Genomic DNA, 26,163 nt, shown 5'->3' with positions numbered 1-26,163 from the left:
AAACAACCATTAATTGCTTTTCTTCACCAAATATTAATTATATTAATACTATTGGTGTGACTCTCAGTGAACTCTGTGCACCTTAACATACCAAAAACGTGGTGGTTTCTCCACAAAAGTGTAATGAGTAATCGCGTGAAAAACAGAACCAACAGCAGAGGAACAGTTCAAAGGATTTATTTACAATAACTTAGTTAGATGAGAAGTGTGCGCAAGGGGCAATACTTCACCCAACACGCGGGCAGAGACAAAGTCTCCTCCGTGGATGGCCAGCTGGCACGCAGCAAACTGGAAGGCAACCACACACCCGACACGTGGGCAGCCAACAGATACACGAGACACGGTCAACTAGGCAGAGAGATTGAGGTTAGTACTTAACATCAAAGAGTGATCTTTAATGTAAACACATTACAAACTACAAAAAAAAACTACATTCAACATTAAACAATCCAGCCAGGACATGACACATGAGGGGATTAAAATAGGCATGAACAAAAATCTCCCATGGCCGTGGGAGCTGACAGCGGAAGGGGATCAGGCCCCTGGCTGCTCCTCCGCATGTTGATTGGTTCATCACACTGCAGCAGGTCCAGATAAAATACTCGACAGAGCTCCATGGCGAATGCTAAGAACGACACGCAACTAGCACGTCCATTGTCTCACATGCCGGTTCCCCAATCAGCAGCCATTCTGGTGAGGTGCACGATGATGTAAGCCACCTTCACTCTCCGATGGGAAAGCAGAGGGCTGTGACGTGAAGAACAAGGAACATTGCGAAAGGAATGCGCTACAGGATTCATACTGGCTGGAGGGGGAATGCAGGCATCAAAGTGTCCAGAAACCAGGGGAACCGCCGGAGCTGGTAAGAATGCTTCCTGAGATGGGCCGGCATCGGGAGATGCACAATGGAGGTGAGCTCGGTGAGCTGTAAAGCCATCATCACCAGAGCCCGGTTCAAAGCAGAGATTTGATCCTGCTGACGTACCACAATACTTGGCTGGATTGTTCTGTAACGAGCAATAGCAAGACAAACAGATCCACAAACTTGACCACCACACATGTTGTCAGCTTATTAAAAAGTAGCAAATAAAAGCACTCTATGTCACAGTCTCTTACTATCTAGCTAGCTTGTTGTTTGTCTTATTGTAATATCTGTATAACCATACTTCAACAATTTTTTCATGGAAAGTATGCAAAAAATCTTCCTACTTAAATATATTAATGAAATAAGTGTCCTGAGATATCTCACAGCGGTGACAGCTGTAGACTTTGTAAACAGCAAATAAAAATGTGTCCGCGAACTGCGGACATTGACTCTTTTCACCCGTCAATCATTTTGCTCGTTCTCATAGTGTTGTATTTGAAGCGGATCATTGAGGCTATGATTCATAATGTTTGTCAGTTGAGGGCGCTATTGTGCCACTGTTGAATCTGACAGACACAGGAACAAGCAATGCTGCTCTTTTGCTCCGTTTTGGTTTCAAAATTATCTTTGGAGGGTGGGTTTTGGAATGAGGGCGCATGGCTAAGGGCAAAAAAGATGCAATAAAAAGTGAATGGTGACTGAGACTGATGCTGTCATTCAGTCTTACACCTCCTTTTGTGTTCCACTGAAAGAAGAAAGTCAATCATGTTTGGAACAACATGAAGGTGAGTAATTTATGACAGAGCACCTGTGATGGGTTGAAATACACATCGTCGTCTTGCTGGTAGGCCTTCATATTCTGGTGTTTGTGGTCTGTGACAGGTCGAACCAACATCATCCAGTTACAGTCATCTTCAATGGATGTGTCAAAACACACTACTGACCCATCTTTCTGGAATATCTATCAAACATAACACAGAAAAATTTCAATTAAAGCACCAGTAGGTCAGATCTTACAGATTGAAGGTTTACTGTTTACCTTTAAAGGAAACAGCCCTCATTTCTAAGGCTAGGCACCCTCTTGGCTTCAAAGGAACCAAATTGAGTCCTCTTAACCAGTCGCTCAAGCACAAACACTCCTTCTCTTCTCTCCCCAGATTATCTGATCTCCAAGCTGTCTGGTAAAGATGACCTAGGACAAGGATGTTGGTGATGCTGTTAAGTTAAATGTTAAAATGTATTTATGTATATTTACAGTGACAGCAAACCGATAGATTTTACCAAACCGATTATGTTGCAATAAAAAAACAACTGCATTGCAGGCATTAAAAACATTTAATAACAGACAATACATTATACCTTACATTTTTAACTAATTATTTAAAAGTCAGAAATTCTAGGTGCTGGAAAAAAATTCAAACACCCAAAATTTAATTAGAAAGGCATTACAGAGTAAATACTCAAAACTTACATACGTAAATTAATATTAATCTATTACTCAGGTAAACTAGTATTACACTTAAGACAGACCCTGTGTTTGGTCTTAAGTTACACCTATTAATTTGAAAAAATTGCACATATGGCCAATGATGCAGTCGGTGCACTCAGGCAGTTCTCATGGTATTTGGCCAAAAGCCCTCATTTGCACTCACTGTGCCCGACTCAGAACAAAGGAGTCCTTCACAGTGACAACTGGCTCCAGCTCAGGACACTCAAGAGTCATGATACTGCCCGCAGTCCTCACACCCTGCACAAAGAACAATGATCTGGAATATTCTGTCATGTTCTTAAATTAATCAATGGTTTTACAGGATGGCTTGGCGATGAGCATTCAAGAAAATGAAAATTTCTATGCATATAGTGATGCACATGTGTGAGCTAACTATTAACAATATATTAATAAATGGAAAATGTGAAGTATACTCACAAATACACTCATCATGCGTCTGCTCAGCCATTCTGACACCCTAGAATGCATAACCTGTTTATTAGTTTTCATAACTATTAGAATTCTGTTCACTCAGTTTGTTGTGTGCTTTGCTAATTATTTTGGAAGCAAAAAAATAAATAAATTAGTCATCAGTTGATTTATGCATTAATTGATTAATATGAAGAAAGAAAAAAAAAATGAGGAAATTGTATCAAATAAATCATAAAATTGACAGTCTTTATCACCCAGATACAAAAACATTGTAAAATGAAATTTCTGAAATATATATATATATATATACACACACATACACAGTAAACTTTTCCAAAATAACTTTGTGTTCATTACTGTCAATAGAACACATTACATTGTGCAACATATTTTGTTCTGTGAACAGCACGTCAATGCACCAATGATTCTCACCATTCACAACACAGCGCTCATCAGCAGCCAGTGCGCATTTAAATGCTCAAATCACTCCGCTGACACTTTTCACTGCAACTGCACCATTGACCCATAAGTATGCGGACATTTCGGCAAATGTATATGAATAAAAAGTGTGCACAAGTTCAGCATAAAGTGATTACCTGTTTTCCAAACGTCTACACATTAGTGAATCCTGACCCCAGGAACCACGCAGGACTGGAAATAAGAACCGTGGAGGGAGGGCATTGTGGGAAGTGCAGTTTTTCACAGATTGTGCTAAACTTTTTTTCAATACAATTAAAGCTGTTTAAGCACGGATCAAGTATGGCTTGTAAAATACACACAAAAACGTGTTAATTCTATATTGAGAGCAAAAAAAGCAGCAGCAACACAAAAAAAAAAATCTATTCATATGTGTTCAGGCAGTATTTATTGCTCAAACCAACAAAGATGATATGTTAATCAAGATAATCCCTGCATAGCTCAGGCTGACATTCGTTATACACAGGCCTCCAAGGTTTAATATATTTAACAAGTGCAGAGCAGACACAAAACGCTGTATAGGCCATAAGCATGTGTGATGTTAACACTTTTGGAGGTAAACATTTTAGGGGGAGCAACAGGTTTTCAATGATTATATACATAATGGCATTAACTAACAGCCATCTGGTTGTTTACACATTGAGTTTCTCAATGCATGTGGTTACACTATGGTGATATGCACATACAGAGAACTGACTTTTTTATGAATGTGTAGATCACCACAGGATGGCCAATCAAGCAGGATAAAATGTCTTCATGTGTCTTTTTCCATTTCATTGGAAAATACCTCGGTTTCATTTTGTGACTGTATATAATTAAATGTATCACGATGAACTGTGAAGAACAGTCAAGCTGTGCATGGCAACACACAAATTACAAAATAGACACACAAAAAAAAATTAATCTAAACAAAACACATTAAAAGTAGTCCTCCCCAAATATGAAGTAATATGTAGTGAACAGCCAGACTGCTGAGGTTTCTTTCTGGCACATTCAGAATGGACATGCAATCAGGTTTTTCAACATACGCATTCAACATTTTCAGTTCAAGTAATGGTCAAGCGGAACCTGTTCTTGGATCTCCCATAGCACAAATCCACTGCAGTTCTGGACACAGGCTCATCGGTAGAGGCTTTTCAGGTGGCTTATGAGAACAGATAATAGAATAAAAGAAAACAACACAATAACCAAACTTTTGAATCGTGAACATTTTGAACAGCTAAATTCAAGAGACCAATGCTCTTGCTGTCTGGTCTTTCTCTATGCCAACATGTCTTTGCTTAGTGTTAAGATTAAGATCCTTTTTAAAATTATTAAAGTTAGCAAACCTGTCTCCCTTAAGACTCAATTTTTCAAATCACACCATCATTTAGATCATTTCGAAACACTCTCAATACTTATTTCTGCCAGACCCTGCAGAATTCATTGCATTATGAACGCATTTTGAAACCGTTCGGAGAATATAAAAAAAGTGCAAATCAAATCGATGGAATTTCCTCTTCTCTTATTTCCCAGAAACATTCAAATTGTCAGAGGGTTAAAAGCTCAGGTAGATAACAAGAGAGGGATGTCCTCATATGCTGCTTTGGTTAAAAGGCCATAAATGTCAAATATCTTTTGCATGACGATCACGGTTTGCATAAGGTTAGCAAAATGACTCATTTCGAGTCTTTTTGAGTGATAGCACAGCGACTTGGTTCTGCAGTTCTGTAAACTTTCTTGCATATACACACACCCATTCAAAGATAAAAGCTAAAGCTTGACTGGAAAAGTAGGTAATGTAAAACAATACAGCAAAAAAAACAACCTTTGAACAATATCTCTGTCCTTCATCTTGAATGGAGAGATGCATCTGCATAGGCTAAAATGAAGGAGATCATAGAGTTGACCCAGGAGAACCAAGCTGAGGAGTCTGAACAATGTAATGGAATCTGGGAAGGTGGCATCAGACATTTCTGATTATGGAGGTATTTTTTAGAAGGGTTTGAGGGTGTTGGGCATCTCTTGTGAAGAGGGTGATTGTTGGTACGCAGGGGTATTGGCGAACAAGGCCAGGAATCGAGAGTACTCCTTGCATAAAAGTTAAAGGAACAAGCATAAATTAAGAGGAAGGGGTTAAAGATATAAAGAGGTAAGCTATTAGTTTCGGTGGAGGAAATTATTGGCAGGAAAACCAAGGAGAAATTGTAGGCATGGACTTTCTCTAATGTGTTGAAGACGAGCATTAAGTTAACGTAGGTGGCTCCCTCATTGTGCCGTTGGCTTTGCTCTTGCTCCTGGGCAGCAGCTTGAGGTTGATGATGCGTCTGAAGGTGGCTGTCCTCTTTTCCCTGTCACCCATCATGGCCACATCAGGATTCTCCAAGTACTGAAGGTCATTGTGTGACTGACTCATCCCCGGTTCCTTCTGCTGATGTCGCCGTCTGAAGAATAGCTTGGCACTCTTGTGCAAGAAGCTTCCTATAGGGGAGGCCAGAAAAAGGTGCAAATAATAATTAGCCAAGCTCTAGTTCCTCAATATAGATTACTGGGCCAACCTGGAGGTCAGACACTGGTCAAAAGAAGTGTAAAAGCAAGAATTCCATTTTAATTTGGTTGTAAAGTGATATTGTTGACCTTCATGAAGACCCAGCGGATGTGAGGGAATTTTTGATTCAATCATTATAACCCAATAAGCCAGCACCTGTATCTTTTAAACCCTAAAAGAGGGTTTGTAGAGCACACTAAAAATAAGCAGTAGGCAAACATATTCGTGTGATTTGTTTTTGTGATTAAAGCAGTTGAAACCAGCCCACACCAGCTATTAAGTGGTTTAATTCTACACAAAACAAAAATAAGTGCACATACAAAGATTTAAAGGGATAGTTCACCCAAAACTGAAAATTCTCTCATGATTTACTAACACTAGGGATGTCCCGATCCGATACCTAGATCGGTATCGCATCGCTACTGACGTTTTTAGACGGATCGGGTATCGGTCCGACGAGCCCGACCCAAATCCGATACTCTGTGATAGTCATGTTCGTTACTGTCAAGCTTAAAAAATGACATAAAAGAACTGTTAAAACACCATTAAAGCGGTTCATATGACTAGTGCATTTTATTCAAAGCCACTTGAAGCCACGTGATAGCTCTGTGAATTGCAATAGGCTGTGTTTAATAAGTAAACATATATGTTCTTGCACGCGCAGCTTCAGCGCGGTAGTGAATGGTGCTTTAACACACACGCGCACGGCTATTTATAGCCTTCACCCGTGCACAATATTTGTGCGCTACAAACGAACATCTCAGATGTAGATGCTCAGCAGTTCGGTTCACTTATAATATGGACTTAGAAAGGCACTGGAGGTGCATTTAACCAGAATTTAATTAAGAAGCGAATTAAACTGTGAATAAAAAGGGTGAGGGTTTAAAAGTTAAAGCTGTCACGGGAGACTCACGGAGAGGCAGAGATGTGAACTCAGTAGCAGGGTTTATTGAGCAGAGGATTGAAACAGTGATGTAAATATTGTGAGTAAATTCAGTTAAGCAGAGTGGCAAACAGCAGGTAAGTAATATCCAGACAGTGTATAGATATGATGAAAGAGATAACTCAAAACAATTTTATGATACATGCAGGCAATAATGAAGACACATGATTGACATAGTAGAAAGTTCTGGAGTCTCAGAAATACTATCGATGAGAACAGGCACAGAGTGAGAAAGTGAGTGTGTGTGTGTGTGTGTGTGTGTGTGTGTGTGAGAGAGAGAGTGAGAGTGTGTGTGTGTGTGTGTGTGTGTGTGTGTGTGTGGGCTTGTTTATGTGGTTTACGAGAACATTTTTTTAGGTTACAAATTAGTAATTACAAGGGTATTATGCTATAAATGTGGTTTATGAGGACATTTCTATTGTCCCCATAATTCAAATCGCTTAAAAATCATACTAAACAATGTTTTATTGAAAATGTAAAAATGCTGAAAGTTTTTTGTGAGGGTTAGGTTTAGGGGTAGGGTTAGGGTTAGGGTATAGAATCTATAGTTTGTACAGAATAAAAATCATTATGTCTATGGAGAGTCCTCATAAGGATAGCTGCACCAACATGTGTGTGTGTGTGTGTGTGTGTGTGTGAGCGCGTGCGAAAGCGGGGTATTTATTTATGCAGTCATTGATTAGCCACTAATGATATGCAGGTGCGTGTAATCAGAACTCAGGGAGTGCCAGTATGCTAGTTAATAATAAAGTGTTTCTTAAGCTATACATTTATATTGAAATAATGTGTAGTTAACACATTAACTCTTTACATAGCCTATTAAAGAGTACACCCAATTATTTCCACACAATACTGTAAAGATATTATAAACTGATTATGTAAAAAAACAACACTGTATCGGATCGGGATCGGTATCGGCCAATACTGAGATTTCCGATATCGGAATCGGATCGGAAGTGGAAAAAGTGGTATCGGGACATCCCTAACTAACACTGATATATAAATAGAACTGCATCGCTAATGCCACGTTAAACTGTCAGCAGGAGTTGAAGCCACTGGAAGTGTTCAAGCGACCATTTTAGAATGCCCAACCTCTCAGAGCGTCAATGACTGACAGGAGAAAACACCCCCGTTTCACAGTCTCTGACCTGCGGATACGACGGTTGCATTTCGCCCTCTAGTGACAATCATGATTGATTTGACAATGTTTGATTTGCTTGTTATGATAATAACGAGGGAGAAGATATATGCCGATATCTATGTCAGCACACTCACCTGCTCACAATGTTCAGTCTATCAGAGCAGCACAACAATCACTAAAGGAAGTGGGAAAACTGTCCACTGTCCATAATGCAAGTAGGAAAAGCTGTAATATCTGCTTGTTTAGGGTGACAATACGTCCTTACCACCGAAAGGGAGTCAGACCGGGATGACTCGTCTTAAAATCTGGGATTTGCTTGTTTTCACATTGAAGTGCTCTCTGTAGTCAGTTGAATTCATTGTCCTCCAGTCAAACCCATATCAGTTTAATTTGAACCAGCTTTGCCTTGGTTGTCTCCCTCAATCTCAGCAGCCACTGCATGAGTGATAGAGGGAGATAGAGAGCCCGCTCTTATTTAAATGACCATGAGAACAAGGTACTTTTTGATAAAAACAAAACAAGTAACTCTGAACAAACACTTCGATTATCACAATAAATAAGCCTGAAAATGTCAGTTTCAATCTTACCTAAGTTTCAGTTAACTTATTTACATTCAGCTGATCTGTTCACTGATGAAGTTTGTTACAGTAGATATACATAACTCGCTCAGGCTTTCAAGAAACAGGAAAAATTCCAGACTTTAAATAAATAAATTACATGTGCAGGACGTTTGCATTGTAGGGATGTACATGCAGATTTCAGATATAAAATTGGTGATTGAATGACTAATGTTTACTTGCTGGAAAGAGATGTTTTCCTATTAAGTCAGTAGGTACATCGGAATGTTTGGGCATAGCAGTATGGCGGCGCATTGGCTTCATTGATATGACGTCAGGAGCAATCCAGTTCTATATATATATATATCAGTGTTTACTCACCCTCCTGTTATCCCAGATATGTATGACTTTCTTTCTTCTGCAGAACATAAATTAAGATTTTTAGAAGAATATTTTAGCTCTATAGGCCCATGAATTGCAAGTGAATGCCCTAAAACCTAGCAACCAATCAGAGCACCCTAGCAACAGCATAGCAACACACGAATAACCAATCAGAATACCTTAGCAACTCAAAACACCTTAACAACATAGCAGCACCCTGGGAATAAACAACAAACCCTACAACGTAGCAACCACCCAGGGCACACTAGTAACAGCATGGGTGCCAAGATTTTGAAGCTCAAAATTCCACATAAAGAGAGCATAAAAGTAATCCATATGACTCCAGTGGTAAAATCCATGTGTTCAGACAGGATATGAAAGTTCAATATTTAAGTCCTTTTTAGCTGTAATCATACATATCTGGGATGGCATGAGGGTGAGTAAATGATGAGAGAATTTTCCTTTTGGGTGAACTATCCTTTGTAGCAAGTTGGCATGTCTAATCTTTCTCTGTGTCCACACTCAGCACTCAAAAGTCAGGTTTGAAGCCACATGGTACCAAAAAAGGTCAACCATTTGCTTCTTAGCCTGATGAATGTGTTTTAAAAAAGCTGGAGCATGGACTTTTCAAATAAGGGTTTGTTAACCATGTCAAAGGGAAGTCTACAGTACATAGACTATTATTGACTTCTCAAGATGTTACTTACTCTGCCAGCATTAAAGTCTGGTTATCACTGGTTTCCACTTTAAGATGGCAAAGAAAAACAAAACAAAAACAAATTGCTAAGGACGATGTGTACAAAGGATAAAAGAAAACGTATCATCAAAATATGGGAAGTACAGAGAAAAAGACTAGACAGTGTTGCATTGATTTTAAGTATGATACGTATAAAATATTGACAGTATAAATTCTCCATGACTTTTTAAAATTGTATTTGCATTACTTTTCAAGGCCTGGAAATCACAATTGAAAAATGTTCTGATAGTTCCAGGTTTTTCATGACTGCGGGAACTCTCTATTTGGTATATCTACTGAAATCAATGAAGGTAAGCAGGGTGGGGCAAAATACCACCGATTTACTTTGCAAATAATTTGACAAAAGGTCATGGGTATTAATTACCATTTTTCAAACAGAGACTATTACCTAGCACAACCTTTTTCAAATGTTCTTTTTCTACATATACATAAAAACCTTTTCTTCCCTCACCTTTCCCTTTTTTGGAGCCTGTTTCAGAGCAGTAGGACAGAGAGGTTTTGTCTGCATCGGGGTCTTCTCCGGCCTGGTTCTCCCAATCATCCACATGGTGGTCTGTTCCATTTGCACCCTCTAGGGATTCTATGGGTACAACAGTGCTGGGTTCCACCATTGTTTCACTGTTGGTGCCCTCTGAAGCACCAGACATGGAAGCATCCATTGCAGCAGCATATCCTGCCATTAGAGCCATCTCCTCATCCTGTGTGAGAGGGGCCTAGAGAGTGAACAGCGAAGTCTTAATTAATTGGAAACTGTCTATCAAAAACAAAGTACTATATTTGTTATTAAATTATCACAAACTATTTAACCACCTTAAAGGGATAGTTCACTGAAAAATGACGATTCTCTCATAATTTACTCACCCTCACCGAGATATTAAAAGAATATCTCAGTTCACTTGCATTGTATGGACCTACAGAGCTAAAATATTCTTCTAAAAATCTTTGTGTTCTGCTGAAAAAAGAAAGTAATTTGGTGGATAAAGTGGGACTTTTAACTATATATAAAAAAATTATGTTCACCAGATTAATGATATTGTGTGTGTGTCTATGTGTGTGTCTATATGTATGTATATATATATATATATATATATATATATATATACATATATATATATATATATATATACATATATACACACACACACACAGTTGAAGTCAGAAGTTTACATACACTTAGGTTGAAGTCATTAAAACAATTTTTTTTTTAAACCAATCCACAGAATTAATATTAGCAGACTATAGTTTTGGCAAGTCATTTAGGACATCAACTTTGTGCATGACAAGCAATTTGTATGGACTATATCACAATTCCAGTGGGTCAGAAGTTTACATACACTGTTAACTCCTGAAGGTACCAAGTTCATCTGTACAAACAATAGTACGCAAGTATAAACACCATGAGACCACGCATCCATCACACCGCTGAGGAAGGAGACACATTCTGTCTCCTAGAGTTGAATGTAGTTTGGTGTAAAAAGTGCAAATCAATCCCAGAACAACAGCAAAGGACCTTGTGAAGATGCTGGAGGAAACATGTAGACAAGTATCTATATCCACTGTAAAACGAGTCCTATATCGACATACACTGAAAGGCTGCTCAGTAAGGAAGAAGACACTGCTCCAAAACTGCCATTAAAAAAACAGACTAGTTTGCAAGTGCACATGGGGACAAAAATCTTACTTTTTGGAGAAATGTCCTCTGGTCTAATTGAAGAAAAAATAAATAAAAAAGGAACTCTTTGGCCATAATGATCATCCTTATGTTTGGAGGAAAAATGGTGAGGCTTGTAACCCGAAGAACACCATCCTGACCGTGAAGCATGGGAGTGGCAGCATCATGTTGTGGTGGTGCTTTGCGCAGGAGGCACTGGTGCAATTATTTTGTTGATATATTGAACCAACATCTCAAGACATCAGCCAGGAAGTTAAAGCTCGGTTGCAAATGGGTCTTCCAAACGGACAATGACCCAAAGCATACCTCCAAAATTGTGGTAAATTGGCTTAAGGACAACAAAGTCAAGGTACTGGAGTGGCCATCACAAAGCCCTAAACCTCAAGCCGATAGAATATTTGTGGGCAGAACTGAAAAAGTGTGTTCGAGCAAGGAGGCCTACAAACCTGACTCAGTTACACCAGTTCTGTCTGGAGGAATGGGCAAAAATTCCAGCAACTTCTTGTGAGAAGCTTGTGGAAGGCTACCCAAAATGTTTGACCCAAGTTAAACAATTTAAAGGCAATGATACCAAATACTTACAAAGTGTATGTAAACCTCTGAACCACTGGGAATGTGATGAAAAAAAATAAAAGCTGAAATAAATAATTCTCTCTACTATTATTCTGACATTTCACATTCTTAAAATGAAGTATTGATCCTAACTGACTTAAACATGGAATTTTTTCTACAATTAAATGTCAGGAATTGTGAAAAACTGAGTGTAAATGTATTTGGCTAGGTGTAAGTAAACTGATTTCAACTGTATATTCACCAAATAAGCTTTTATGATTATTCTCAAGATGTGAAGTGGGAGACAAAATGTACTGACAGAGCATAAAGAATAAAGAAATAAAGATATTGAATAAAGATATTGTAAAATTGAAAAGACTGTTTTGAGCAGCTGTTTCATTCTTACAACTGCTTCAGTTTGCAGTGAGAGTGCAGATTACACACACACCTGTTTGATCGCACAGCTCAGGGACATGATCTAATCACAAAGTGGGAACTGTGCGAAGTTACCGTCACCATGCATTTGTAATTGGAAAACAAGTGCAACGTTCAGAGAAACGGTAAATCTGTAAATGTGAAGATAAAGCATTTAGGTTAAATTAAGTGCCACTAACCCGTTTGTATTCTGTAGAAGCGGTGTGCACAAAAGTGTTTAATAAGGTTGCTGGTGTTTCCCGCTTTCACTTTAAATCTCTTTCGACATTCATGGCAGATTGGTTTTCCCAGTCTCATCAGGCATAACCCAAAATAATTCCAAATCACAATGTGAATGGTGTAAAAAGATTCTCACTCTCCAAAGTTTTACTTAAATCTATATTATCTGTTAGGACACATGACCGCCAAATTGTGTTTGAAGCATGGGACTACTACACAATGAAAAATAAACAATAACATGTAAGGGGCTATTCTAACAAGCATTTTGTGCTCTTAAAGGGCACCGCGTGAAGGGGACACCACTAGAAAAGACTATATTTTTTAAATGTTATTGCAGACATAGGTTTGATTCAAATGAAGTTTTTAGAGAAAATACAGTAATATTTACTACCGCACATCCAACATAAGTTACGGTAGTACCGTATTGACGGTACTACCATTTAAAAAACACTGTGGCACCGCAAGTATTTTGAAGCTTTAGTATCGCGATACTACCATAGCACAGGTCAACCATGCAACCCTAATTGTGAGAATTGTAATTAATTGCATTATTTTTATATATAATTGTATCAACTGACACACCCTACTACAGGTCAGAGGAACAGAGCTATGCACTTGACAACCAATGCAATAATCATACCATTCTAGACAAAGCACATTTGTGAACGACATGGGCTATATAAGATTAATAAGCAAAGAATTGTGTAAATATGAACGACACACCAAAATAACAAAACATTTAGACTACTCTGTTCTAATTATATGTCTCATTTTGATCATAAGAAAAAATAGCTAAGGGCACAATTACCACACATCATTCATAATTTGGGCTCAATTTTAAATGCTTTTGGTCATCTAAAACTTTACCAATTAAGATTAACAAGAGGCTGAGTATACTACATTACTGGGCATTTTCATCATATCTGGTTACTCATTCAGTGAGGGCCTCTAAAATGACAAGCTGACACATGTCATCTCATAAGATTTGTTGTACTGCGTATATGTGGGCAAGCGGTGTCTTATTCTGTACCTTGGCCACTCCTGATATGATAATGGTACTCTTTTTGACAGGAGATTTGAGCTTCTGTTTTGCAGACTCGTGGAGCTGCCTTATAGCAGCCTCAGCTACAGGGTCGGTCCCATTTAGCATCAATAACTCTGGGCGGGGAAGAGAGATTGTACAAATGCAGAACATGAGCTATCAGCAATGTGAAATTTTGCATTTACTCTTGCACACTGATGAGCATTTGTGATGCAGGAAAGTGAAAATAAGAGGAAACACATGTAGCAATTAAAAAGTCAACAAGATTTATTTTGAAACAAGGGGAATAAACACAGATGCAAAGAAATCGCACCTGTATCTGATGATGAGAGGGCTTTGTTAACTTTGGCACCAAGTATCGATGGCTGCTCGGACACCCTTCTCTCTGCCAGCTTATTTTTAGATGGAGATTTTGATTCTGCAACAAGGAATGCAAAAACACAATATATTCTATATTTTATGACATAGGAAATCAGTGAAAATGAATCAAGGGGTCAAATGCAATGTACCAAGTGCTAAGGGTCGTCCTGGTTTGCTCCTGACAGCTGTGACAGTGGTGACAACAGTCCCACAGGGCATCACAGTGCGGTCCATCTCTACTCTCTTAGTAGGGGCTGGTGTGGGCATCTGCCAGCTACGCACCTCACTGGGCTCCAGGTACGAGAACTACACAGAAGAGAAGTGCTGAAATATTGATATGTTGCTGTCCAAATGCCATTATAGCTTAGATATTTAATAACGTAGATTTCTGGATAAATATGCACATGAACTACATTATGATGTTTTATAAATCAGTAATCAGACCACCACAGATTCATTCAAGTGGATCAGTACTGTTTGGACACACTTGATAAAATGCCCATATGAATGAAATCTCAAATGTGAATTAAACTGATATCTCGGTATGCTGACCTCAGTAGCTAATGAGCCGGTCACTTGGTCTTTGGTCATGAGAGAAAAGGTTTGATGACCTTCGGGGTGTTTCCTCACCAGATCAAAAGGCACAGATACCTGTCCTAACAAACCACCTGAGAAGAGAACGGAGTGAGATCCCTGAACAAATCAAAGATCTGAATGCAAAATACAACTTTTAAATCAACATGTTTGCCAATGAAGGCAGAAGTGGTGCTAAACAGAAATAGCAAACTAAAAAATTTGCACACAAACCCCTCTAGGCTGTTAAGAAATCAGGGTGAAAGGTCAATGAAATTAGGTACCAGAGAGCCTGCTACATAGCTGTTTGCAAATTAATTCAGAGTTTTACACAATATCCTCAACGTTTTTCTATTAGCTCAATAAACCTACCATCTTTATGACAATTTGTGGAGAATATTGCATGATTAGAGAAACAGATGACAGATTAAAGAAAGATTAAAATTCAGATGACCTTCAAGCTTCTACAGACACAGATTAATGTAACACTTCCAATTTTATTTTGTTAAACTGGTTTATTTTCGGACATGTGGACTTACTCTCCAGAGGTTTGGCGTTATCCACGACCTGGATCATCAGCTCCTTTGACCGACCGCTGAGCTCACTGCAAAACCATACAAAAAGGGGAAATAAAATAACTGACACTCCATTACTTTCTAAAACGTTTACGTTTTTATATACTCAGAAATGCAAGCCCAACATTTTTGCTGCTATTTTTCAGTCGGGTTCTTTTTCAATTAGCCTAGGGAAATGCTCACTTCTGTTGCACAGATTTGAACTGCCAAATAGGTAGATTTTAGTCACAATGTTTTTTTAAGATCTGTGGCTGTTTTTAATTTTATGTGTGGAATCTTGCCTTTAAAATCTTGGACAAGCTCATGTTTCAAAAGGTAATGCAAATCTCAATGTCTTCTGTCCAAATGTTTAAAAAACAAAATTAGAGCAAATTGCAACATAAGTGACCTTTGACTATATGAGCAAAAGTAATTGAAAGTGGAACACCATCATCAGGGAGTTAAAAAAAAGGGACAGTTCACCCAAAAATGAAAATTATATTATAATTCACTCACCCTCATGCCATCCCAGATGTCTATGTCTTTCTTTAATCTGCAGAACACAAAGATTGTTGCTCAGTAGGTCCATACAATGCAAGAGAATGGTGATCAGACCTTTGTAACTCCTTCACATAAAGGAGACCAGTGGTTAAATCCATATCTTCAGAAGCAATATAATAATGCAGGTATGGGTGAGAAACACGTTTTACTCCAAATCTCCACTTTCACTTTCACTTTCAGATGTGGGGGGAAAAGAAAACTAAACAGGCAGCACATGTGACTTTCAGATGTAAAAGTAGAGATTTAAGAGTATAAAAATGACTTACACTATTATCTGTTTCTTACCCACACCTAATATATCACTTTTGAAGAAATAAATGTAAACACTGGAGTCATATGGATTACTATTTTTCCTTTATGTGATTTTTGAAGCTACAAAAGGTCTGATTACCATTCAATAGTATTGGATGGACCTACAGAGGTGAGATATTAAAAAAATAAAATAAAATAAAACGTTTTGTTTGTTTTCTGCAGAAGTCAGTCAGTCATACACATCTGGAATGGCATGAGAGTGAGTAAATTATGAGAGAATTTACATTTTTGGGTTAACTATCCGTTTAAAGATGAAGTGTGTAATATATGCGCTACTAAATGCTAAATTACACAAATAATGACTGTTTTCAAACAAGGTTTCAGGGAAATCAACTAATGAATGCATTTGCACATTAAAATGGGACAGGAGAAAGTATTTAAACAAAAAAATATACAAAATTAAACACCACCTTTAATGTGTCATTTAATGTCCAAGCCATGCCCTAGCAACGCACTGAGCCGTGGTGGTCATCGTGCAGGCAAAATGAGATCGAATTGACATGATTTCCCATCATGTCCACCTCTAATTTCCCCATCATTCCTGTCCTCTCTCTAATTTACATTTATATACAAGTAGCAAAAATGCTTAAAACAAAATAAAGCTTAATTTTTTTTTTTTTTAATTAGTAAATATTAGTAAAGTTGTTTTGCACAAAAAGGATATATAGGATATAAGGTCATATATTTGTAAAACATGATAATTTTCCACACTCATTCTGACCCTCTGTCAGAAACACTCGGATTTGGTGCTGCATCTCCTTTAAGACTTGACAATAAATGGCCACTGTTATTATTAGCTCTCATTGCATCTCACTGCTCGCCGCTATTGGGTGGGACAACAGAAATGATAAGGTAAAGTAAGCATTGACTTTCTGTTGTGGAGGTGGTCAAATGCAAATGTCTAACACAGTGTGACAGCATAATGTGGCGGAAGTATAAAGAGTCATTTTGGCAGCTTGATTTCAACTAATGCTCTTTTTGCAGTGAGGAAGATGTTTTGAGTTCTGAAAATTATGGCATGTTTTCATAGTACAGTGACCTATTATTTGTCAAAATATCAAGGAAAATTTGATTCATCATGTCATGACTCGTTTTATGGGGAGAGCTGGCAGGGACAGCTGAGGAGAGAGAACAGATGAGGACATGAAGCTCCCATACTCACAATATGAAGGGTTGGTCCCAGGCCGGGGTTGATGTGTTAGTCAAGACTGAACTGGTGGCCTTTTGAGGAGGATCATCCAACTGGAGGATACACTGGGGATTCATGCCACCTAAAAAAAGCACAGAAGAGAAAAGATCAATTTCTTTTAAAGAGTGGATTGATTTGTCAAAGACCCCCCACCCCCACCCAAAATCCAATAAAACCAGAAATTTGCACCAAAGCCAAAAAGATCTAGAGTGAGTTTTGAGATATAGCTTTCTTCATTGTTAGAACACAGCTGTTACAGATCTAACAGCAGACATTTAGGCCTGTACTGCAGAGAACACGTTTAATGACAAAATGAATTATGCGTAAAATGGATGAGATGCCAGCTGTTTCCGTTAAGTGCTCATTTGGCTGTAATGGTGACTTGGCCAGAGAGCAATGGGACTATTAGAAAACCTCCGGAAATGATTTCTGAACAGAAGGGACATCCTGATTGAGGGAAACATGGGCAATTAACTGAATAAGTAATGGGAGTGGTGCATTTTAGGAAGTGTAGCCTTTACTTTGAGCCCACAGCACAATTTCATCAATAAAGTATATCCAGGTTCATTTCTTCGATTGAGGCAAAAAAAAAAACATTAGCAGAGGTTTGTGGTATCAGTAGCACCATCTCATAAACAAAGAGACATATGGGATTTCGAAGATGTGCAGAAATAGAAAAATGGTAATCATGCAATAACAGCGATAACCGTGATCTCTCGGGGAGTTGGCCAAAGGGGCTGTACCAAAGGCAAACACCCTCACGTGGGTCTAAACCCATATGACTTTCTTCTGTAGAACACAAAAAAAGAGATGGTCAGGCAGAATGTCTGCTTCAATCACCATTCACTTTCATTGTATGAAAAATAAAAAGAAGCAATAAAAGAAAATGGTGACTTCAGGTAGTCAAACCCTAACATTCAGCTTAACATCTTTTGTGTTCCATGGAAGAAAGAAAGTGATACAGGTTTGGAACAAAATTAGTAAATTATGAGTTTTGAATTTAGGTAAAATAAACCTTATGTACACCAAATACACAACAGACAGAATATGCACAAGAACCCAGCAGTTTTTTCCCCTCATTCAAGTCACATTCTAATGCAAATCAATCTAAAGCATGTGAAAAAAACTATTTAAACAATTTAGAACAAACCAAATATCTTACAAACTTTATTCCATATTAACTCTGTCAGTTATACTACATTATGGCAGTTATCCTTGGCTATACTTTACTTTAAGTTATCAGTTAAATACAACTGAAATAAAAAACATTCATTCTGCTTAAATATGTGTGTTCTGGTCTCTGACCTGCAGCACTATCCTCGTGATTGCATGTGACCCGGATGTTCTTCACTAACAGTTTCCATTCATGAGCTCGTGGGGGCTTGGGGGTGAGGTCACCAGTGAGGTCTTGTTCCTTACTTCCTGTTGACGTGGAGAGAGGAAATAAAACATTATCACTCATAACATCAATGGCAACATCCTTTTCTGTGTTTTTCACTCCATTCTGTGCAAATTCCAAAGTTATGTAACGCTCTGAATATTATTAATTTCAGACTATACAGTAAACCTAAAATGATTTCTACACTGAAGCCATACTTAAAACATAAAAAAAAATTTCCCCTTTTTTAGAGAGGAAAATTGTGTACACACACACACACACACACACACACACACACACACACACACACACACGGCTAATATTGTGTAGGTCCCCCTCATGCCGCCAAAACAGTGCCAACCCGCATCTCAGAATAGTATTCGGAGATGCTAGTCTTCTCACCAAAATTGTACAGAGCGGTTATCGAGTTACTGTAGACTTTGTCCATTCGAACCAGTTTGGCCATTCTCTGCTGACCTCTCTCATTAACAAGGCATTTCTATCTGCAGAACTGCTGCTCACTGGATGTTATTGGCACCATTCTGAGTAAATGAGACTATTGTGTGAAAATCCCAGGTGATCAACAGTTATAGAAATACTCAAACCAGCCCATCTGACACCAACAATCCTCTATGTGATTATCTAAACAGCCAGTGTGCCAGCAGTGCAGTCCATAAAATCATTCAGATACGGGTCATGAGCTTCAGTTAATGTTCACATCAACCATCAGAATGGGGAAATATTTGATCTCAGTGATTTGGAGTGTGACATGGTTGTTGGTGCCAGATGGGCTGGTTTGAGTATTTCTGTAACTGCTGATCTCCTGGGAATTTCTCGCACAACAGTCTCTAGAATTTACTCAGAATGGTGCCAAAAACATCCAGTGAGCAGCAGTTCTGAGGGCAGAAACGCCTTGTTGATGAGAGAGGTCAACAGAGAATAGCCAGACTGGTTCGAACTGACAAAGTCTACAGTAACTCTGATAACCACTCTGTACAAGTGTGGTGACAAGATTGCCGTTTTGGTGGCACAAGGTATAAACACACGTACGCACATGCGATTTCTGCATGATTTTCAGTATCATATTCATAGCCCCTCAAATGTGCCATTTAGCACTTATGTAAATGTTAAATAATGCATTTGCGCAGGGCTGTACCTTGACTTCTGCAGGCCGGCTGCTCAGAGTTACTGATGGTTGAGCTCTACTCAAGACCTGTCTGAGCCTGTCTCTCAGAGCAGTTTCACTTAGACCATCACAATCTCCCTGGAACACACACACACACACACAAACAGAGTCATGTGCCTTCTAACGACATCAGTTATGATATATAAAAAATGCATACAAAGAATCAGTAACCCTTTAAATAAAAGGTGAAACTTTTGAGGATTCACAGCTAGTACACTCTCAAAAGAGAGATAAAAAGAAACCAACTAAGATGAAGTAATATCATTGTGCAATGCAAAACTTAATTTGGCATAATCTTTTTATTTTTATTTTGAATGTACTAATGTGTGCGTACCACTGTAAAACATGGCATGAGTTGCAATTCTACAGAGTCAAGGTGAAGCACCCCCCAGGAAACCTCCACTTCCCTGTTCACCTCTTTCATCTGTAAAGCCAGCTGTAGAAACACAGACAGACACATACACACATTAATCAGAACCAAACACAATACAATGGCTGTTTAAAGCAATAAGCCATGAGACACAAAGTGTAAACTTGCAAAACAGCCTTAACAATGGTAAAATGTCTTTGACACATCCTTAAAGAAATATTCCGGGTTCAATACAAGTTAAGCTCAATCAACAGCATTTGTAGCATAATGTTGATTACAACAAAATCAAATTTCAAATCGGTGAGGATGAGTCTAAATTGTTTTGTGGCAGCATTAGCAATATGATAAAAAAACAAAAACTGCAAAGTTCAATAAATAATTAGATTTCTTTATAAAAAATCAATTCTTCTGCCAAGCAAATAGCCAACTTGGCACATTAATATAAAATTCAATTGATGTGCAGTCACAGGTGTGGAATGGATATATCAGCTATTTTACTGTTGCTTAGAATGTCGCTTATCCAATCAGATTTCAAATGTGGCTCATCCAATAAAATTTTAGAGCTGGAACTAGCCATTTTATTTATTTAATTTTTAAGAGACATAAACAGCCCACAGACCTATGCTGATCTGATATCAACTTAAAATAAATGCTGCTGCTTAAATAACTGCACACACTTAGCCTACAGCTGTATAAAACAGCACTGCCTTCTTCAAACTCACAATAAACAAAGGGTCCCCAACATTCTCATATGCACAACAGCTCTTTGAGCCGTAGGGCCCGCCACACACTGAGGAATGGGCTGTCATGTCCAAGCATGACTGCTTTACATTTCTGAGACTGAACTGGGAGAAAAATAAATTCCTGTCAAATGCTTTTAGTTCATTCCTAGCTCACATGACAAGACTAAAGAGGTAGAACATATACTGTATCCAAGCAAGAAATAGTGATAAGCGGAAACTAATATGATATGGTCTAATTTATATAATCAGGAATTAATTACAATACAATAAAAGAAAACAGATATTTGCTTACAGTACATGTAACCCTACCAAGAGTTTGACCCCATGGGGTCACAAAAATAAAAAATACAAAAAAAGTGTTATTCTACATGCCTGTGGGCTCTAGAGTGCACTGACCTCTAGAAGGGGAACAAAAGACCTAAATATACAGCCTACAAAGCCATTCAAACAACCGCTGGGAGCTTTCCAGGAGTAACAGCTAGAAAATATGTGATCCTAGCCATCTGGATTCTTCCAGAAAGAGATTAAAATGACAAACAGAATATAAACGGCCATCACTTCTAAATACAGGCCAGTATTCAACAAATACACATGGTGTCTCTATGGAATTCTATTTACAATCTCTCCTTGAAAAATGACTTAACATCATTGTCCAAATTAGCACCTGGCCTGATACACTTCAACAAAACAGTGCACTGAGAAGGAATACCACAGATCCGGAGCAGACTCTCAAGACAAAAGAGGAAAATAAAGATTTTCATGGGTTAACGACATGAATGCATTTAGCCACTTGATGCTGGAGTGCTTATGGCTGAAACAAGATCAGCACGACAATGAGGAGTCAAGAAACTTATTGGTTCAAAAATAGCAGTAATTCAATTGAGCAAAGCCTGAGCATGCTCTTAAACACAATACATTCACAACTTCTCCAGATGGACTACAGCTCTGCACACTGAAATGCAGTTTTTAAGTTATTTCTACATCCAATTGTAGTGCAATATTACATTAAATCTCTATCCAAGAGTGAAATGTTTAAAGGGCTTCCCATGAATAATACTGGGCAGGATGTTCCAAAAAAAGAGTGCATCTGTCTGAGGGAGAGACATTAGAGGTAATGGTGATTAAAATAAAAGCAGAAGACACTGAGCAAGCGCTCTGATCGAGGCACTTATTCTGATTCCTGTGGTGACGGTGGATAAAACAGCAGAGTGAGTCACACCTTATAAATCAAAAGCATTCCTCTATAGGGACAGTGCATGGAGCATCTTATTCAAGGGAAAATGTGTTTGCATAGTCCTTGTCCTTATTTGTTTCATATGATGGTACACATAAGTTGTTGGTAAAAGTGGCCTATTACAGTACATGCAATAGCTAACTATGCCAACTGTGTAGCTCCAGAGTGTTTTCCAAATAAGAATGGTTATGATTTCTCTCCTTGAAATTAAGACAACTACTTACTTTGATGATAAAATAAATGGCATTTTTTTAGAGAAACAAACAGAAAAAGATTCAGGTCTATTTGAAAGGAATGCTTATAAAAATGCAGGTCCATTTGCCTCAACAATACTTATCACCAATGTTACTGGAAGCATTCAAAGAATGACTTTCTTGTTGACAATTTGTTATAGTGCCTTGACAGATGCTAAAGGCATTGTGTTATGTAAACTCAACTTTCCTCAGTGACATTACAGAGCAGAATAAACATGGACTGGTGTTTACCTGCAGATGAAGTGGGGATATTTTCACACTGTATCTCAGGGGGGTTTCTGAAGATGTTGAGCTTAGTAAAGCACGGAGATAAAACTGCAGCTTGTTTCCAACCACCTGACACAGGACATTCTATGAAAAGAAACCATCAAGATTATGACTAAGACTAGTTGGGCATTTTATCCATCCTCAAAAATGCAGAAGAGATGCTTCAACGTATAACAGTCATAACACTGCTGCGGATGTCTCTGAATCAACAAATGGCCTGCATGTCAAAAGGAGAAGTCTTGCAAATAGATAATACTTCATACTCATGTTAATGTTTTACCACAATCCCAATTAGAGTAGAAGGTACAATATTATATAACTTTAAATAAAATCATAAATGTGTGCGCAACCACATATGTTGTACATGTATGACCAGTGGACAGTTGAAACTGGGACATCAGGGTGTGTTAAGCAACGAGCCCTGAATCACTATAAAATGTATGGACTTACATAAACAACATGTCAACTATACTACAACCAAAACTAAATATGTATCACTAGACCAAAGGGAGGAATATTAAAGGTGCTACATGTTATATTTTTACTGTAATAAATCATAAAATAACCATAACAAGTCATTAGAGAATTAGGAAACATGCTAAGTTGAAATACTGGCTTCTCAGATAACAATGCTACAGCCAGTATATTCTACTTTGAAGTTTCCATTATGGGCCGGAATTTCTGTTTATGTTTTGGACCGTGTGATCCCGCCCACTGCCCACTCAGGGCAGTATTTCGACACCGCCAGGTTGCCAGATTTGAACAAATTTGCAGGCAAACAACACTGTGTGCTGCAGCCATGGAAGCCAGCAAATTAACTGGATCAGAGGTAACAGATTCCACCCGACCTAAAAAGCCTCGCCATCTGTCAAAAAACCACCATGACTAGAGGCGTAGTAAAACAAAGATAAATATTGGAGATGCCTTTGGAAGATGGAGACAGCTTAAATCCCAGAAATCCTTTAAAACAGACATTGAGTTGGCTAATTTGTGTGTCAACATTCTGGCAACCCGCATGAGCAATCTTACTCCTTACTCTCCAAAAATGTTTAATTCTCTCATTAACCCTCATACCATCACAGATGTGTATGGCTTTCTTCAACAGAAACAATGATTTTAGAAGAATATCAGTAGGTTCCTTCAATGCAAGTGAATGGTGATCAAAAAATGTGAAGCTCGAAAAAGTGCAAAAAGGCAGCATAAAAGTAATCCATAAGACTTCAGTGGTTTATTCCATTTCTTCTAAAGTGATCCAATTGATTTTAGATGAGAGCATACCAAAATATAACTCATTTTTCACTATAAATTGTGACATCAGCATTCTCTTTGGCGATCATGATTTCAAGCTTGATTACACTTACTCATATGGATTACTTATATGCTGCCGTTTTATGCTTACTAGTGCTTCAAAGTTTTGGTCTCAATTCACTTGCCTTGTTTGGAACTACAGAGCTGAAATACTCTTCTCAAAGTCATACACATCTGGGATGGCACGAGGGTGAGTAAATTATTAAAGATTTTTCATTTTAGGGTGATTATTCCTTTTAAAGTGATTTATAATTTCCATATATGGTTTTTATAGCTGTAAACCTTCAAAGCTTTTGAAATGGCTTTACCTTTTGACCTGGTGTTTTTGTAAAGGTTGAAATTTGGCCCACGGCCAGTTCTGATGACTGGAAACCATCCTCTTCAAAGGTCAGCTGAATCCCACTCTAATAAGAGGAGCAATACATTTATTAAATCAATACTATAATGTAACAATACAATAGGACAAGCAAGACTAAAAGGTGAAAGAAAAATATATTTTACTGAATACTATAATCAGGAGGAGATGACATGCTATTCTAGACTTTTTTTAATTGATAGAAATAATTTAGCCATGTTAATATTTGCCCATACACTCGTTTGTGTAAAATAAACACAAACCTACCTGTGATCTCCTAGCTTCTTCATTAAGGCTCCTAAACCAGGCGCTTCTCCACTGAGTCTTCCAGCTTTTCAAAGACAACACCCAACTTAAAATCCCATCAGCATCTTCTGAATCCACATGACTTAGAGGTGTTTCACTACCAGGCTCATTGGAAAAATACAGCACCAAGTATATAATCAAAGTGACAACAGAGGCCAGAAAGAGAGTGACCATGCTGAGCCACTGCCAGTCACCCACCCAGGACAAAACACCCTCCGTAGACGACATGATGACTGACCCCAACTCACTTTAATCCCTTAAACATGTTTACCCTCAGCCCCACCTGTCCCTTCCGCATCCCAAGACAACAACGCCACTTTCCTTCCTAGTATTGATTAATAAAACACATTCACAAACAGGCAAAAACGAAAGTTCACGAACGGTGGGTGGAAACACAAATGGTGGAATGAGGGTCGTAAATCTCACTTCAACCGCCACGACAGCGACAAGATCTCTAAAGGTTGATAACCTCCATAACCAGACGCATAAAGACTTCTAACAAACGTGAAAAAGTCTAAATCTATCGACAGTGATCGTTCATAACTAAAAAACATTGAAGGGTTGTGTTCAGTGAGCGGAATGGGACCGGGCAGTCCTCCCTTTTCATCAACAACCTCATTTAATATTAAAAACGATTACAGCACCTGCATATATACATAAATGATAAATAGCATTTATAATCTATACTAGTTTACAATAAACCGCTCGTGAATATGAATAAAGAATAGATGCATTTAACCGCGTGATATTATTTTAAATATATATAATGTTATAAAATAAAGCCCTATCTTAGATATCTGTTGACAAAAATTTATTTATAATAAATTCAACTTTTGGCTAAATAAAAGCATTAGACTCGGAGCATTTGAGGTAAAACAAAACACAAGTTCCTAAAAAATCCCTCCAGTGTTGATGAGCAAAGATACCATCACATTAGCCGAGCATTATCCCACAGAAAACACACAGTCATAAAAGTGCGATTAAGTGCAGTTCTCCTCTTCTTTAAGGGGTTTGTACGTCGTCCTGGCCGTGTGATAAAGTCAGAAACAGAAAGAGAATGAATGCGTGTGGGACGCACACCGGTCACTAGGATTATTATCATGAGTCCTATGGCAATCTTGACCAGATCAGACAAAATAAAAGTCCTTCCACTGCAGTTTTTCAAAATAACACAACTTGATGAATTTATCTGAATTTTAAAAATGAATCAGATTAATTTTTTTGTATGTTAAGGTAGCAGTGGGTGAATTTATCGTAAACCAATTTTTTTTTAACAGAAATTAATAGGTGTAACTTTATCTGACAGTCTTGTGACATTTATAAACATAGCCATTTCAACAATGGGCGTCTCTTTGTTTATATGGCAAATTTATGTGCCATATTTCAATATAAGAGTTTGAGAGTTTGTTTGTGCAGGTGTGGATTATCGGTTGAAACAATGGGATTGTGTATGATGTAGCGCGGTCACCTATTTTAAAACTATTTAAGATCTTAAAATTCACATCTGAATTGTCACACCACACTATATAACACTGTAAGCATTATCTATTTAAATGTATGCTGTGTGTTAGTGAAAAAGGTTTTCTTCTTCTTTGGATTTATTGGTGGTTGGCAAACCAGCTTAGGTGCATTTCCGCCACCTACTGGAATGGAGGGTGAGGCATTGATGAAGAAGGTAATAAAAAGATGGAAAAGAGAGGGAAAAAACACTTATCTGAAATCTA

The 26,163-nt window shown here is 38.1% G+C and overlaps 1 protein-coding gene and 1 pseudogene across 1 annotated transcript; both read right to left on the bottom strand.

The window, feature by feature from the left end:
- Positions 1-66: 66 nt before the first annotated feature.
- LOC127635739 (PR domain zinc finger protein 15-like) lies at positions 67-5,096 on the bottom strand (annotated as a pseudogene).
- On the bottom strand, positions 3,475-25,531 carry LOC127635789 (C2 domain-containing protein 2-like). Its single transcript, XM_052116007.1, is given in 15 exon segments — positions 3,475-5,723; positions 10,021-10,282; positions 13,478-13,605; positions 13,803-13,907; positions 13,999-14,155; positions 14,402-14,517; positions 14,962-15,026; positions 17,012-17,120; positions 18,344-18,421; positions 18,424-18,460; positions 19,573-19,680; positions 19,937-20,038; positions 22,435-22,554; positions 24,087-24,182; positions 24,401-25,531. Coding segments are annotated over 15 exon segments (1,986 nt in total). The 5' UTR covers positions 24,668-25,531; the 3' UTR covers positions 3,475-5,487.
- Positions 25,532-26,163: the final 632 nt, after the last annotated feature.

This window comes from Xyrauchen texanus, chromosome 43, assembly GCF_025860055.1.
Source record: "Xyrauchen texanus isolate HMW12.3.18 chromosome 43, RBS_HiC_50CHRs, whole genome shotgun sequence".
In the NCBI taxonomy this organism is placed as follows: domain Eukaryota; kingdom Metazoa; phylum Chordata; class Actinopteri; order Cypriniformes; family Catostomidae; genus Xyrauchen; species Xyrauchen texanus.
The sequence above is the reverse complement of the archived record's forward strand: the minus strand, read 5'-3'. Positions and strand labels throughout refer to the sequence as shown.